The sequence below is a fragment of the Artemia franciscana genome, chromosome 20, assembly GCF_032884065.1.
Source record: "Artemia franciscana chromosome 20, ASM3288406v1, whole genome shotgun sequence".
NCBI lineage: Eukaryota > Metazoa > Arthropoda > Branchiopoda > Anostraca > Artemiidae > Artemia > Artemia franciscana.
This window is the reverse complement of record NC_088882.1, coordinates 17853961-17871865: the sequence shown is the minus strand read 5'-3', so window position 1 is coordinate 17871865 and position 17905 is coordinate 17853961. Positions and strand designations below refer to the sequence as shown.

At 34.3% G+C, this 17905-nt stretch overlaps 1 protein-coding gene across 1 annotated transcript in view; it reads right to left on the bottom strand.

The window, feature by feature from the left end:
- LOC136039832 (medium-chain specific acyl-CoA dehydrogenase, mitochondrial-like) overlaps window positions 1–17905 on the bottom strand; it is a 63007-nt gene that overhangs the window by 23822 nt on the left and 21280 nt on the right. Inside the window, exons 4-8 of the mRNA XM_065723745.1 lie at window positions 10220–10320; window positions 7594–7674; window positions 5513–5643; window positions 2255–2363; window positions 465–605 (exon numbers count right to left, since the gene is read on the bottom strand). Coding sequence (XP_065579817.1) covers window positions 465–605; window positions 2255–2363; window positions 5513–5643; window positions 7594–7674; window positions 10220–10320 — 563 coding nt within the window. The remainder of the gene's footprint in view (window positions 1–464; window positions 606–2254; window positions 2364–5512; window positions 5644–7593; window positions 7675–10219; window positions 10321–17905) is intronic.

Sequence of the window (17905 nt, the reverse complement as noted above, 5' to 3'; positions counted from 1 at the left end):
TAAAATTTTGTTTTTCTTTTTTGCGAAGCGGGGTGGTTTTTACAACATTATTGTTTTTTTAAGGGATTGGTATAATAGAAAGTAGAAAATAGAATAGAAAGTAAATCAAATTTTTTACAGGACAATTCTCTTACTAAAAGCTAAATCTGAATCAAATTTCAATTTTTTATTTTTATGCTCAACACACATATCGAGATTTAAACGTTTGAATTCAATATATGAAAATCAAAAAAAAAAAAAAAAAAAAAAAAATGATAATTAGAAATCTACCAGAGCTTGAAACCCTGAGAATTTAGATTACAAATCTACACCTATTGAATACAAAAACAACTAACACATAATTATTTGTTTTTCTAGGCGGATTTAGACTCCAAGTCACCTGAAGCCAAAACAGCTACGCACGCTCCTCCTCCCTCCAAATATAGAAAGACAAAAAACGGTTTTATTCTCAAAAATATACGTACCGGTGGCCGAGTTTTGTCGAAGGCTCCCATTGCAATCTTGAATCCTGCGCCTTCTCCAATAAGGACATTTTCCTTTGGAACAACGACATCTTCAAAGGTGATTCCACGAGTATCTGATGCTCTTTGTCCCATGTTCATTTCCTGTAAGGGATTTATTTTTTTAAAGTCTATATTGAAAACCCATACAGGCTAGTGTTATTTCTTCAATAGACTCTATTTAATAAAGCATTGTCATTTGACAATCAACAATTTGCAGTTATACTTTTGTTAGTACTTAACTTCATTAAACGAGATATTCTATTGTACGATAAACCAGGTTAAATTTTGTTCATTAGAATATGTTTAGAAGCTAATGTGAGCCCAAAAGCGATTACAAATGCTTTGACCTGCTCATCAAGGTGTTCAGTATGGGGTACAGGTATACAATGGTAGTAGTAGTCTTGAAATGGATAATTAGTGGCTCGCAATAGCGGTTTTGTTAATGCAGTTTTAGTTAAAAGTATAACCCAGAAGAGTTCTACAATTTTCCCTTTTAAATTTTAGCTGTCTGGGTTTGATTTAAATTTGGCTTCATATTAACATTACTCATCGTAGCCTTACCGGCCCTTATTCTTTCTATACACATTAATACATCTTGTCAGTTATCAATGATCTACAAGCCACTGACATGTATACGTAACATAAGTGTTGCCATTTATTGCCATTGATCAATTATCTTTGACAGGTGTATGTAAACAAAGCAAGTTGGCATTGGATGTGGACTAATTATATAATTTTCTAATGTGCTGGTCTGACTATGGCCTGCCTTTTATCTGTTTTGGAGATAAAGTTGTGTTTAAAACTAAAATTCCAAGGGAATGATGCAGGATTTGCTTGTAAAAGCTATCCCCATGAAGAGCAATACAAGAGGAAGACGCACACCTTGCTTAATAGAATGTCAATGATTGATTGTTCTTCAAAAAGTCGAGGCAACTATTGAAGTACAGCACCTTAGGCAAATCGACCAGCAAGGCCATATACATAAATTATCTGAGATTATTACGATTTTTTAAACATTGAATCGGTTAAATTGCAAGGGTGATATAGAAGCTGATGGTATGCATGTGATACCGCAATTAGAGGTAATGGGCTTAAATCAGTGTTTATTAGAACCTGACTTAATTAGATTAACTAATGCTTATTATCACAATAAAGTTTTTTGAATTCAATAGGGGATTGTTAAAGGTGATAAGCCACAATCTTTGTTCCTAGATTCTAGATAAGGGGCCTCTACTGGAGGTTGTTTATATGCTTGCATTGATATTTTGAAAAAATATAGACCATCTAAGTAAACTCCAAAGCTTCATCAGCCACATGAGTTCTGACATTGATTCATTAACTTTGGAGAATTGTGACCAACGTCGCGACTCGGCTTACAATTTGATTACAAATTTGGATACAAAAGTGCTTATCAACCAGAAGAACCTTACCTAATTTAATTAGATTTAATTAATGTTTAGCATTACAATAAAATTTGTTTAAAATAGATAGGGGCTTGTTAAAGGTAATAGACCTAAATCTTTGTTCCTAGATTCTAGACAAGGGGCTTCTACTGCAGGTTCCTTGAATAGTTAAATTGATATTTAAAAAAAAAAATATAGACCATATAACCAAACCACAAAGCTTTATCAGCCACAGGAGTTCAGGCCTTAATTCATTAACTTTGGAGAATCATGACCTAAGTCGCAACTCGGCTTACAATTTGAATACAAATATGGATACAAAAATGCTTATTAACCAGAAGAGCCTACCTTTCTCCCAGGAGTAAGGCCTGGGGTGTCTCTTTCAACAATAAATCCAGTGAAAGCTTGGTTAGCAGGCGCCTTTGGATCAGGATTTGTTCGGGCTAGCACAAAGTACCTGCAAATTTAATATTAAAAATACAGTGTTGATTATCTTTGTCCGCTTTATTATAAGATAAAAAGCGGCTCACTTAATTTATTACACGCTTTAAACATTTTTTCCTCTAGTAATTTAATCCCAGATGACATTACAGACCCTGGGTTCCAGAAAAGAGAATTTTTGTGCAAGCTTCAAGGGGGTAAAAGGAGTAAACAATGTATTTGGGAAAAACTAAAAAACGCTGACAACCACTGAGAAAAAAAAAGAAAAAAAAAGACCGTAAACAGATTAAAGACAATTTATCCGGCATGCTCTTAAGACAGTAGCAATAAATTCCGAACGAACAAAGTATCCAATAACATATTTTTACCCACCATAAGTCAACCTCCTGCTAATATAAATTGATCAACCACGTCCAATTTTAGACATAAGAATAATAATGATGATAATTTTTATGCTCTAAAAGCTTTAGGGTCATGGCAGTTCAAATGAAAATTCCACTTTAATTAATTTATACTGCACAAACAAAACCAATACGGAAATTATAAAATCTATGCCTGTGTTAAATAGCTCCAAATTAATCAAAGAAAGATACAAATGAAACAAACTTAATTTCTAAAGAGAAGAATTATCCATATTCATATTCGCACTAATGCAGATAATTCAACAGGAAGTAACTGATGTTGAAGTAAAATTTGATTTTCCTTTAACTACCATCGAAAGCATGTTTCAAACAAAGGCCTACACAAATTGTCTGCTAGACAGCTGATTCATTTCAAGTTCCGTCCCCAATAATTTCTTAGGCCTACGTACAGAGGCATTTTAGTTCGACACCTTCGAATGATTAAACACGGAAGATATTATTGAGACAAAATTAACATCAATTACTTATAACTATCTGGTAACTATTTAGTTTTGTCATACATTTTGTCATTTGTGAGTTGTAAATTCCCATATAAATGAATACACTTTTCAAGACATAAACAAATCGCAAAGACTTTTCTAACAAACCCTATAATTATAACGCTTATTATCCAAATAACCGATTTATTAGCACACATATGTCTGAAGTACTGAAACCCATTTAGACTGGTAGTATTTCTCTGACCAGACATGACTAATAGGATAATATCGCTTATTTTTCGTAGACGGCTATGACCCTTGTTTTTCAATGAAATGTTTTCTGTATACCTGGAGGCAGTTCTTCCTCTCTTTGGTTTCATCTTCTAGTAATCAAACTTTCAGATTTTTTTTTCCTTGGTCAAAACTTGACAATCTGGTAAACATTTCTGTTATGCCAAAGCGAGGCACATCTTTTCATTTTTTCATGGCAGGGAGGTTTCTATAACCTACTATTTTTTGTATCGATATTTTCAACATCGATTTAATTTCAACAGATTTATTAGAACTTTAACTCTCAGCAGATTTTAGATTGAATTTGCGACCATTACCACAACCTGCCTACGGCGCTTAATTGTTGAGGTTCCCTTTAAATTGCTGGTATTCATTTGTTCACAAGTTTATCGAAGTAAAATATTTTGCGCCCCCCACTAAAAAAATCCTGGATCCGCCCCTGAATGATACTATTTGAAAAGACATTTTAGGAGAAGCAAACACAATTGAAAAAAAAAACAAAAACAGCTTTAGTACAGGCGCATTATTCAGCTAAATGCCGAAATTTTTATGGATTTTTGTTATGGAATTACATCTTTTATTTGGGCGTATGAGCCTATTTCTTGAAGACCAAAAGGAAGGAGAAACTCAAACTCATGCAAGCTCTACTTCTAATTTTATTTTACTTTTTCATATTAAAAACCCTTTTTTTTGGAGGGGGGTCAATTACTTGGAATGGACACGAGAAAGGGAATGAACAATAAGAATCGTGAGCAGCAATTGCCGCAATAATAATAGTAATGTTCGTAAATGTTTGAAGAACCACAAAAAATTTTTTTTTTTTGTCCCCTGGATCCATCAGAGATCTGTTCAAACCTGAAAACGACGAATGTATAAGTTTAGCTTCTGGCTGTTTTAAAAATAAGAAGTTTTATGACAGCATTAAATTTTTCTTAGATTTCACTATCATCGTCCTTGGTACTTTAAAATCAGATACAATACGTGCGGAGGACTTTATAAGTCAGTAGAAGTACATTTCTTTACTAATAGCATATCTTTTTTACATAACCTTAAAACAAAATTATAATAATTTTGGCGTTTATCTTCTGTTGGTATTTTATGTGATTATTAATAATTATGCCGTGTTTTGATAACCGTAACCCGTGTATATCCGTATTTTTGAACAAATCAGGCTTCCATTTATTTTCCACTTTTTTTTTCTAATTTCTGACCCAAAACAAGCATTGCCTCAGCTCATTGGTTCTTCCATCTTGTTTTAATGTAAATTTTTATTAGCATTATTATTTGACAATCTTTTTTTAAAGATTGTACCACACTGTTATACTTTTTATAGTTAACTATAATTTATTGACATGCCTAGTTAATTATATTTATCACGATGCCTAGTTATTTTTTATAGCCATACTAGCCACAAGGATCCAGTCGCAGAGGTACACGCAGAAATACCTACAATTACACCAACCCCGATGATATGCGAAATCACCACATCCCCTATCAGCCGCAATGACAGGGCACCACCGGAGTGCTTGGGATATCAGAGGAAAGATTGACGGCTTCTTCTTGATACCCTGAAAGTACGGCGGAACTACAGTAAGGTCTAGTAATTTTTTTTTGCACAAATAATAAAAGTATAAAGAAAAAAAGAGACAAATTCGAGTGAAGAAGTAAGTCATCATTAATTTATTGAAATTTACGCAACAAAAATTAAATATAGTAGCATTAGCAATGCACCTGCAGACTTTAAAATACCGTTATTTATGTCGCATCCTGTATATCCAGGAAAAGAGACAATATATGCAAAAACTTTCAGACAACTTTTGAAAAAAAACTTTGAATAAAATGACGCAGATACAGTAATCGTGATGAAACAATACGCGAATTTTTTTAACATATTTTTCTAATCATTCAAAGCTTTACTGGTACAGCACATTTTTTCTCAGCTATTGAATAGTTCATAGAGTTTTAAGCCATGTCACATTATCTCGACAAAAAAAACAAAAACAAAAAAAAACAAAAAAAAAACAGATACTAACCAGTTGGCCATCCCACCATTGGTAATCCACATTTTCTGCCCATTTAAAACATAATGATCTCCTTTCTTTTCTGCGCGAGTTTTAATTCCAGCAACATCTGATCCAGCACCTGGCTCAGTTACGCAATATGCCTATAAGAAATAAGTATCTTATACAATAGCTGAATGAACAATGTTGTGCATACCCCAAAAATTTACATTAACACCACATTAAAATGAAGAATGAAATTTAATATTTAGCAAAAATAATATGAAGAGGATTTTTGTAAAGAATCTAACGACAATTACAAATATAAACAATGAGCAAACGCACACATAAGTTTTGCGCACACACACTCGTCCAAGGATATTAACTTTTTTTATAGGTATGCGAAATATTTGCTTCAGCCGACCCTCTGGACAAACATAATCTCCTCGTCTTCATTATATGGAGATGCTGATCTTGTGATCGCGTTGCGAAAACAAATAAGAGGTACCAAAAGCAGGTTACAGGTCAAAGCACCTTCAAAACTGCACTCTACTAATTGTATCTCCTTTTGTGATTGATTGTACTTGTTTCTTTTTTTTTCATTGATTCCTTCATCAGTGTTTTAGATTCCTTCATCTTTATTTTACATTTATGACGGGTAATAAATCTACACATACATAAAAAATGGGAAAGTTCCCAAAACCACACAAAGGGGGACATCCGGAGACATAGGTCCCCCTCCTTCCTAACAAGAACTTAATATATTTATCTGTGCTGTTTTTTCAATTTTTTCTTAAAATATGCGTTCATAATTGCCGTTCTGGCAAATATCCTTTCCCCAGAAAATCACAGGTACGTTTCGAAAGGGACTAGCACGGAGAAATTCTTTGTAATGTCTATGGTTGGTAGAATATGATGGCATTACATTTCCCATATAATGGGATATATCCTTTCCCCCTGAATAAGGGGCGAGCAGGAGCAGCTGAATGCAGGTACGGCTAAAACCAACAATGTAAGGACAAGTTTTGGATGTCCTGAGTCTACTTGCCCCCCCCCCTGCTAAAAACAATTTAATTTAAATATTCAGCACATATACAATTAATAAAATTTATGCCACAGCTTGGTGTGGTTTACTATCTTTGTCTTATTTAAGCATAGGATTCATCAGGTAAATATGCTATATTCCGTGGAATATGTCTCACTGCAATGTTCGTCAATGAGTATTTCTTAGGATCTTTTTTCTTTTTAGCTCATTCAGCCAAGTTAGCCAGTGGGAACCTAAATCAACGGTCTGATCAAAAAAAAATTCTCGCCGCAATATTTAAACAAGGTTTCTCATCGGTGAATCATTTCCAAAACACTTAGCTGACAAATCCTGAATCGACAAAGAGCTGCTTTTCGTATAAAGTCAGGAAAACCATTGTGCCACAGGAAGTTACATGAGAAGTTTTTATGATGAAAATTCTGATTGTCCATCATATAAAATTAGAGAGGAATCAGCAGTTTTTTTTTTGCATTGAGTGGTTTATCAATGCAGATAAATCATGCTAGATGGAACAGCGATCATTTATTATCAATAATTGAACTTATATTGGAATTTATGTGCAAGATTGATAAAAATCGGAGATGTGTAGTGCCGCATCTATAAAAGTGTACATAATGTTGTCGTTTAATTTACAGCAGTCCGGAGTTACTGGAAATTGAAGAAAGAGAACTGATCCGACTGGAAATCTGGTCACAAGGCCCTCAAAGACAAGAGGTGACCTCAAATCCATTCAAACAAAATCCAAGCGGATAGGTTGTTCAGTCTACAGTGTGGATCTAATGATCAAAATGGCCCATTATGGCATAAAAGAAAAGATACAACAAAAAAGTTACGACGCTTCTTGACTACTAAGGTCCCTGCGTCGGCCCTGCAGAGCATTCCTGCAGCGTGATTCGCCGTATTACCTAGCTAAGGTCAAATCCACTGCGCCACCACAGGACTTTTGTCTTTTTACCGTAACTATCTATGCTTTGATTCAAATTCAAAAGCTAAAATTAAGAAGTAAAATAAAATATTAGAACCTTATAGGTGTTTCAGAAATAATGTAATAAAGACTTCAATCACTTACACACATTAGTGGTTCATCAATCATTCTTCCAAGATATTTCTTCTTTTGTTCTGTATTTCCTGCTATTAAAACAGGCATTTGCTAAAATAGAAAGTAAAATCAATACAGATAGCCAGGAGCATAATAAGAATAAGAACGCTATAATAAAGATAAGGACCATAAGTAAAAATATCCAGTACCAAAAACAACCTTCGCACAGCACTAGTATAACATGTCAAGTAAGTATCCATGAGTAAACAGGGCAATAGCGTTTTACTTCGTAAAACTAGCATATAACTAATTATAATAGGCTAAAAAAAGACCTTAGAAATATTTTAAATGATTAAACGGTTTCTGTCAGTTAAATGACATAGATGTTACGATTTGGGACTGAGTTCACTCGAGATTATTGTTAAAAATATAAACCAAACAAACTAAGGGCGTCAATAGTCACAATCCCTCGGGGGAAAGGGGGCACAAAATATTTACATACTTGCTGGTAGTTTTCATAGATTACTTTTCAAGTAACTCCATAACCGGTTCTAAAAAAAAGCATATAATCATGAAAGTGGCTGATGAAAAAAACCTTAATGCACTTAAACACTATCAAACCATGGGCGCCAAAATGAATGGGCCAGAATGGCCACATTTACCCCACCCTACTTTTTGAGAAAAGGACGACAGTAAAAACTTCACTTTGAAACCTAGATATCCATGAATTTCTCCCTTCTGCCACTGGATCTTTTTCAGAGAGTTCATTTTCATTTTAATGAAATTACTACTAATCGTTAACATATCTAAAACGCATTAATTTATTCTCATCGCAGCTATTCATTGGGGTTGTCCCTTGAGCAAAATTTACTAGCGGTGTTTTTATATCATATATAAAAATACTAATGCCACCTTTTACATCAAATATTGCACTTGAGGATGTAAATCAGTAGACTATTGGATATACAAACAAAACTACGTGAAGCATGGATGATGCATCTCGTGCAGGTATTTTTGAAGACTACACTTCCACTCGATCACTTAGAGATAACTATTCAAATAGGGATTAATCTTTTTATCATACAGTGAAAATAATAATAAAAAAAAAAAACACTGGATACTTCGATCACATACACAGTGACCATCATCAGCAGACATGGTCATCTGCATGATGACGGCCACTATGTATGATCAAAACATCCAGTGTTTTTTTTTCATTGTTTTCACTATCTAATAAAAAGATTAATTTGAAAATGTTATCGATATATCCCATGCTAAGCTGCAACCATACTGTGGTACAGGCAAACAGATAACCTTCTTTTGGGATCGCTATTTTATTTTCATTCTCTTCAATTTACATTCTGGCAATACAGAAGCCACTCTCATCGTTTCAGTAACTGCTATAAAAAGTTTGCATATTTTTAAAATTTTTCTATGAAATTTCCAATCGCTGCATGGTATCAATCAAATCCCATTTTGTACGTCATGTTCAAAGTTTATTGAACTTTTGTACCAAAAATAGCGTAAAGGTTAAGGATACAAATCTGTATAAAATAAAAAAAACAAATTCTTAAAAAAACATGTTTTTACTTATAAATTTAAAATTATAAGTGAGATTTCCAAATAAACGACTACTTAATTTTCTTAGAATCCCATATCACAACATAATCTGATAATCTTTTTTTCTTTCTGTTAATAAAGGCTTCTGGACGCGAAGCCCAAATATTCGGACTTTTTTTTTTATTCGATTTCATTCAACATTGGGAACTATTATTTAAAAAAAAAAAATTTATCTTCACTGTCTTGAATTTTTTTTTACCTCTTTATAGCATAATTTCGCTTCGTAAAACGCTTTACCCTAAGAGTGTTCCCGTTTAATAAGAATTCAAGTACAATTGAGATGTAACTTTCTATTTCCTTTAATCCTTCTTTTCAAAACTTTATATGTTCTTATAGTAATAGTAGAATGGAAAATAAATATTTTCCACAATAAATTGATAGGCCAGAAACTATTTACAGGTCTAGCAGACATATGAAAGCTATATACTAGAGGTAAACAATTTGGGAGAAAATACAGATATTGATTTTATCTTTTCATACTATAAATCTTGTTGATTTATTTTCAACTCAATCATTGAGTTGAGCCCTTTGGGATACTGTTTTTGTTATCATTATTTAATGAAAATAAATAGAACTTGAACTTGAGTCCTAGTGATTTATTCCATTGGAACAAAGAAAATAACTGTGCCTAAAGAATAAAAAAAATCTAAATACCAAAACAATTCTCGGTATTTGGAAAAAAAAGAATAATAAGAGTTAGACAATTCTGATAGCAAAAAAAAAGAAAAAAAAGAAAGGAAAATTAGAACAACATTGCGATAGTAATGTTGGTACAAATATGTATTTTGGAACAAATATAATTTGGTACAAATATGTACCAAATAAAATTTAATCTACATATTTCTCGTAATTACTAAAAATCCAATGGTTACAAAAAGACAAAAAAAAAATTAAATAGATTTTGATTGAATAAAAGAGAGTAAGAACAGGAATTAGTTGCTTCTTTCGGGGATAACCATACCCATACCCCCATATCAAAACCATATGCTGAAATAAGTTTGTAATATTATATATATGAAAAACGAGAAATAGTTACTCCAAGTCCGTTAGCTTCCAAGGCAGTTGCAATGCCGGTACAGCCCCATGCAAGTTCCTCGCCAATCAAACATCCATCTAATACGCTCAGACCTAATCCTCCTAAAAACAAAATCAAAGTAAATCTACGAGAAAAAATTAACTTCATCAGAATAGGACTAAGACATGGATTTTTCATGAGCGTAAAACAGAGCGTAAAACTAACCTTAGTCCTTATAAGATATACCTTCAAGTTGTAAACATATTCAAGATATACCTTCTGGAGCTATTTTGTGTGTCTGTAACAAGCATAGTTTTTTTTTATCCTGTATAAATAAGCAACGGAATTGATATTTGGATATTTAAGTTTCAGAGCTGCTTCACTATTATTTAGCCTTGTGCCTCCAACTAAATATTAATCAACTCTTTTTTTCTAAGACCACTTTGCATGGCAGGGATGGTCATATAAACTTGAGAAGGTATTCATTCAATTAACCCTGAAAATTCTACTGTTTTATTTTAGGAGTCGATAGCGATTGGAGAACAATAAATCCCACTCCCAAGCCCTTTTCTATTAAAATTCCGAGTTATTCATTTTGTTCAGAATAATTGAAATAAGTATAAAAAAACATGCCTCCGGGGAAGAGATGACTCCCACCGCACTAGAGACAAGGACTGAGACTAATGCACGTTGCTGATTTGTCAAAAATATGTTCTAAAGTGGAAAAAGAGGGGGGTGTTTTTACCATGGGTTTTTGATTGGCTCGAAATTTTCAGGAGTTGTTCTCTAAGCCAAAACGATAATATATTTAATCGGGGAATGGGGGAAGGTGTGACAGGGCCAGGAAAGGGCCAAAAAGGTCTGATCCTAATCAGCTTGACAATTGAAGCCATAATTGCTTGGGATCCAATGCGGAAGGGGAAATCCTCGTAAGGGGACCCAAATGTGAAACGAAAAAAACTAGTTCTCCCAAAAGAAAACGCAAGAAAGACCGACAGAACTTTCTTTGAACGGCTTGAAACTTAAGACCGTGGGTCCCTGGGCAAAGGACCCCAATGTACAAAACCAATGCTAGTTTAGAGGCATGTTCCCTCAATAACATCCAATTTTTTCTAACTGTCTTAAAGCCTATGTTTTCTGAGCTATGGCGCCTTAAAGGCAGAATAAAAAATTAAAAAAAAAATTTGGTTCCCTCGAAACTGGGGCCAGAAAAATGACGTTTTTTCAGCCTGGGGCGCAGAAAAGGTCTAGAAAACTTAGGACTGACTTAAAACTCACAAAAACTAATGTTTGGGTTACTCGGACTAAATATTTCGTCAGAGAGTCGACCTTTTAGACTACCGAGGAAAGGCAGCTTCTAAAGAGAAACGATATATTACTATCTTATACTTTTGTTTTAAAAAGTGCTCTTTTTACAGCCTGAAATAAGCCAAGAAGCTTATTTTTCCTAATCAGTCAAAAAACCCGTGGTAACGAACTGCAAGTAAGGAGCAATGCGGCTCAGTAGTAACCAAAACTCTAAGAAAGAGAGTTTGGGTAACAGTAGACACACAAAAAGAGCCGAATTTTGGTGCTGTTTCAAAATATGTAAAACTCATCAAATTTAATAGTACCCCTCAAAAGTTACGAGCCTGAGAAATTTAGCCCATTTTTTTAAAAAAGAGGGGAAACACCCCCAAAATATCAATTGATCATAATGAAAATCACTCCATTAAATTCAGCATACCAGAGAACCGTACTGTAGCTGTTTGAAGCTCCTATGTACAAAGGAAGAATTTTGCATTTTTTGCCACAAGAAAGGTCAAGGTGCGCGTTTATATGTTTTTTTTTCATAGGGGTGATCATATCAAACCAGTGATCATAGAAGATCGGAGAGGGCTCATTGAATCGGAAATCAAAAGTTCCAGTTGCCTTTTTTAGTGACTGAAAATATTGGAGGGCAGCTAGCCCCCTCCGACGATCATTTTTCCCCAAAGTCACCTAATCAGAATTTCGAGATAGCCATTTTGTTTAGCATAGTCGAAACATATATATAACTATGTCTTTGAGGATGACTTAGCCCCCACAGTCCCCAGGGGAAGGGCTGCAAGTTATGAACTTTGCCCATTGTTTACATATAGTTGGTTATTGGGAAGTATATATACGTTTCCAGGGGGGATTTTTCTGGCGGTGGGGGGTTAGGTTGAGGGATCCTTCCATGGAGATTTTCTGGGGGGGGGGGGAAGGGCCAGGTTTCTTAGCATTATTTAAAAAACGATAAAAATTAAATAAAAACAAGTTTTTTCAACTGAAAGTAAGGAGCAACATTATAACTTGAAACGAACAGAAATTACTACGTATACGAGGAGGATCGCCCTCATATGAGGGGGATCATACCTGAGGGGGAGTCATACTTAAAGAATTGGGACAAAATTTTAGGTTTTGCGTAAAGAGGGAGGTATTGACGAAAGGGCCACACCCTTCATATAAGTAGTAACTTCTGTTCGTTTTAAGTTTTAGTGTTGCTCCTAACTTTCAGTTGAAAAAAAAATGTTTTTTCTATTATTTAATTTTAAACATACACTCGTAAATGCCTGGATTAATAGAAACCAAATGTCAAAAACATTATTTTGAGGGCACGGTCCCTCCAAAAAGAGGGAAAAAGGGACCAAATTTTTCTTCTAATTACCTGAGTACCCAGGTAAAAGAGAGAGTAAAAATACTTAATAGTCATTCAACTTTTTTCCCGAACAACTAAAAACATTCTCCCAGAAGTTCCAGAGTTGAGGGAACATTTATGAGTACAAAACAATATAGGTTTGGGCAACAGCCATCAGTCACTTGATTGAATTGACATGTATATCTTGGTACATCGAGGGGACTCCAATTCCCAAAAAAAGAAAAAAATATTGGTTTACCTGAAAATGGGGCCTTAAATGGGACAATAAACTTTCTTCTACACGGGCTTAAACAAAAAACTACAAATCCCGGGCAAAGGAAACCCAAATGTTCAAAAACATTTTAGTTTGAAGGCACGGCACCACAAGATTGCAGCCGAAACAAGGGCCGTTTTTCCAATTGGGTTGAAAATTTTAAGGGTCGTTGCCTGAACTAAGGAGAACATAATTTTTTTTGATGATTAGAGCTAAAAAAAACCTGAATAAAACAACATAAAACGATTTTGTACCTGAAAATGGGGCCCTCAAAAGGGTCAACAAACTCTTTTTCTGAACAGATTGCAATTATTCCTAGTGGACCTTAATGAAAAAAAAAAGTCTATTCAGGAGACATAGACCCCCCTCCAAACAAAACAACCACGAGAATAAGGGCTAAAAAGTTTGTTTTCTGATTGACTTGAAACTTTCAAGGATCGTAAATCGTACAAGGTGATTACATTTTTTTCTGAAAGGATTTTAGCGGCCCCAGAAATGGGCCAAAGAACTTATTGTCTATGACCAGTTTGAAACTTACAATGGAAAGTTCCTGGTGAAAGAAAAATCTACCGAAAAAAAATGTGCTAGAGTAATAGGACTTAAAAGGGCCAACAAACTTTTCCTTTTTCGAACGTAGTTCTGTTTCTCCTATAGTCTATATCATCCGACATGGTACATCGAGTTTCTGGTCAAGAAATGATGCTTGTTCTCGAAACATTCTTTAGACTAACTTTTCTATAACAACTTAGACAATCCTTGCTGCAACAAATGAAAGCTATAGCATCCTTCATCGGTGCAACCATAGCATAAGCTCAAGCTGTTGTAATTTGAATTTATTAACAGTACAAACTGTACTTATTCCTGACTCCCAGTCTTAAGTCTTAACTAACCAAATAAAAGGATTAAAACAGTAAATACTCCTACATTTGACCAATCATGAGACTAAGTCAATAAAAAGATGGATAGAATTATTAAAAAAAAAAACTTACTTTCCAAAAAAGAAGTTTTACAAAGAAAAGTAAAGCATACTTTTAAAACATATAACGAGCAGAATAAAGTTCCAATGACACCCTGTTTTTTAGAAGGGTTAGGGGTGGTAGCCCTGCTTTTATTTCTGGTAATTCCTGCTCCTTTTAAAATCTAGCTTCATTTTAATTTTTATTTCATTTTGAGATTCATTTACTTATCCATATTACTCCTTGTTAAATATCTGTTTGATGTTATTATTCAGTTTAATTTTGATCTCTGTTCGTTTTAAGTTTTGACTTAAATAGCGTCGGAGACCACACTGCCTTTTCATCATAAACATCAAAACATGAAGAACAATAGGGAATTCTTTTCGCAAGGCAGTGAAATTCCAATTTGAAGGAATATTTCGGCCCTATGTCCAAAGGCCGTCCTCAGTAAAACAAAAATATAGGAAAGAAAATGAGACTTGCAATAACACACGATCATTAAAACTAAAATGAAAATTTTAAAACAGTCCTAGCATCCTTACTTCAGCGAAGTTCAACCGAGACTGATAAATAAAGTGAGACGAAACAATGCAATTCATTGAAACAAATAATCAAGAACATACTTTCATTGCTAATCTTGCCTTTTTGGCAGCTAACCTCGAGGGTTTTTTTTGTAACTGGTTCTGTGTTTATGTCTACTAGCTCTCTAATATATTTTGTAAGATCGTTTTTAATTAAATTTGTGTATAGAGCATTTAGTGAATAATCGCCGAAGTCCCTATTTAAAGAAATGTTGTTATTAATCTTAAGTCTTATTTCAATTGCTTCTCGAACAACCTGCTTTATGCCTAGGTCATTGCTAATAAGAGTTGATTCTTCAAAAAGTATTTTGCGGCTGGGATTTTCAAATACATGGCTGCTTAAAGCAAAATCAAAAGAAAGATTATCAATATTGGAATTTAGAGCTTTGGTGATATCATCTTTATGCTGTTGTAGGCGTTTCTCTAAATTCTGGTGAGTTCTACCTACATAGTATTTGCCACAGTGAAGTCGTATTTGATATAACCCTCTTTGGCGAGTAACTGGGGTTTTATATTAACCAGAGTTTAGGAAATTCATGATTTTGGAATTATTGGTAAATACTACATACAGATTATTTTATGTGCAAACTTTTTAAAAATTCAGTGATTTATGGGATGTATGGGAGGTAGATTATATCTGAGAGATTATCGGGATTCTCACCTGGTAAACTACTATTGATTTTACAGGAGTGTCTTTCAGTCTACGGTAAATTATATTAGTAATAAGTAAAATCGTACCCGTGATTTGATACGTGAATCGTACACATGATTAAAATCGTACGGCTTACCCGTTTCCAAAAAGTGTGTCTCTGATGTAAGTCCTTCTTCTTCTCTACCTGATTTTAGGTCTTATCTAGGACCACCTTGTCCTAAATCAATGGCATTGGAACCTGTCTCTGAAGCTGAAATAGCCAGAATTGTCAATTGTTTGAGGGGTTCTTCATCCTCTGGCCCAGACCGTATTCCGACTAAGGTTGTCAAGTTCATTCTTCCTGTCATTGTGTGTGCACTCACGAGACTTGTCAATCTTTCTTTTGAAAATGATGTCTTCCCAAGTGCTCTAAAGAGTGCTCGTGTTATCATCCTTTTTAAAGGTGGATCAAGGAATGATCCTGCAAATTATCGTCCCATATCTCTTTTATTAGTGTTTAGTAAAATTTTTGAAAAAGCTATGCTTTCTCGACTTCTTGATTTTCTTAATTCTAAACACTTTTTTCATGATTTTCAGTTTGGTTTTAGGGCGAAACATTCAACTGAGCATGCATGTGCAACTCTCTTGAACTATTTAAATTCAGCTCTTGACTCTGGTTTGATACCTGCTGCTCTTTTTCTTGATGTTCGAAAAGCGTTTGACTCATTAACACACAAGATTCTTCTTCTGAAAATGTCCCATATTGGTATAAGAGGGAATGCTTATTCATGGTTTCTATCATATTTATCTGGTCGAGTCATCTCGGTTCATCCGGACTTTCCTAATCCTTCTGGAATAGAGTCTGGTGTTCCACAAGGATCTGTCATTGGGCCGATACTCTTTTTAATCTACGTCAATGACTTTATTAATGCGGTTAAAAATTTAAAACCTACCATTTGCTGTCGTCTTTGTCAACCAGTATCCGTCACTAGCTGTGACAAGAGTTTGTCCTTACCGGATACACTTATTGCTTTTGCTGATGACAGCACTCTTTGCACAACTGGTACAACTGAGTCTGATCTTCGTTCAAGGATGATAGCCATTTTTGAAAGAGTTATCCAGTGGTTTGATGTAAATTATCTTGCCTTAAATGTCGAAAAGTCATGTTTTCTCATTTTCTCCAGAGTCTCAAAGGCTTGCCCTGATTTAAATGAAATAAATGTATCAAGAGGTTCTCTAAGTAGACCTAAGGATCGTTAAGTTCGATTCCTAGGCATCATGCTTGACGAAAATCTTTCGTTCAAACATCATATTGACCTGATTAAAATGAAAGTCTCCAGGAGTCTCGGAATCCTTAGAAAGCTCAAATATATATTTCCAGGGTCAATTCTTAGACTCTTGTTCTGCAGCCTAGTTCAGTCTTATGTTTCATATTGTTCTGTTATTTGGATGTCAACTTTTCCCTCGTCTCTGAAGCCACTTTCAAAACTTTATGATAAAGCAAGGACTCTTATTCAGGAAACTAACCGTTTTTCACTTAAACCCTTGCTTGATTTGAAATCTCTCTATTTTCTTTCTTGTTCTTCTTTCGTTTTTTTACAGTTGCACGGCCATCTTCCTGCTGTCCTATGTAATAATATATCTTTTGTTTCTGATCAATCGACTTATCATCTCCGCACTTCCAACAATTTACTGGTTCTTCACACACCGTCAGTGAGGTCTGACTTCAACCCTCTGACAGCTTGCAACAGGATCTGGAACACGCTCCCAGAGTTCGTACGAAACTGCCACTCGTTTGGTATGTTCAAAAATTATGTTAGAGATTTTCTAGATAGTAAATAATTTTGTTTGTTTGTTGTTTTTTGTTTGTCTTTTTTTGTTTTTTTGTCTCTTTATTTTTTATTCCGGTTTCCCTCGGAGTTGATGTCTCTGGATTGAGTTGGATATTTAATTGAGTTGGTGAAATCATGTGCTACCCCCTGCCTAGCTTGTCATTTTTTGGAGATTATTAAGGTGGGCGATTCAATTTTGTTTTTTGGTTTTTGTTTATATTTTTTTTGTTGTTGGTATTTTTTTCTCCCCTGTTCTTTCCCGGCCATGTAGCCTTATGGGGGAGATTGTCTTGAAGTAATTTTTGTTTATGGATTTTAATGTTAAATAAATAATGTTAAAGAATTGATAAAGCTTAGTTCTGCTATGATGTGGGACTCGAAACAAATGTTTAGGGCACAATCGATGGAAGAGATTACGACATCTCTTTTGACTTGTGAGGGGTTGTTTAATTTAAAATAAAGATATCTATTGTTTTGTGTTGGTTTTCTGTAAAAAGTAAAATTGAGTTTATCTATGCTATGAATAATTTACACATCTTGGAATGACATTTTATTTGCAATGTAAATTTCTAAGGTAAACTGTAAATTTCTATCATATGTATTAGGGTGATGAAAAAACCCTTAAGTTCATTTCCCCATAATTCTAAAGTGATGTCACGTCATCCGTGTATCGTCCCCAAAAGATATGTTTCAAGAAATATGAATTTAACGCCCGATTTTCAAGATGTTCCACATAAATATTTGCTAGTAGCCCAGAGTGCTCTCATCGGCAGACCCTTTATTTACTTAAAGAAT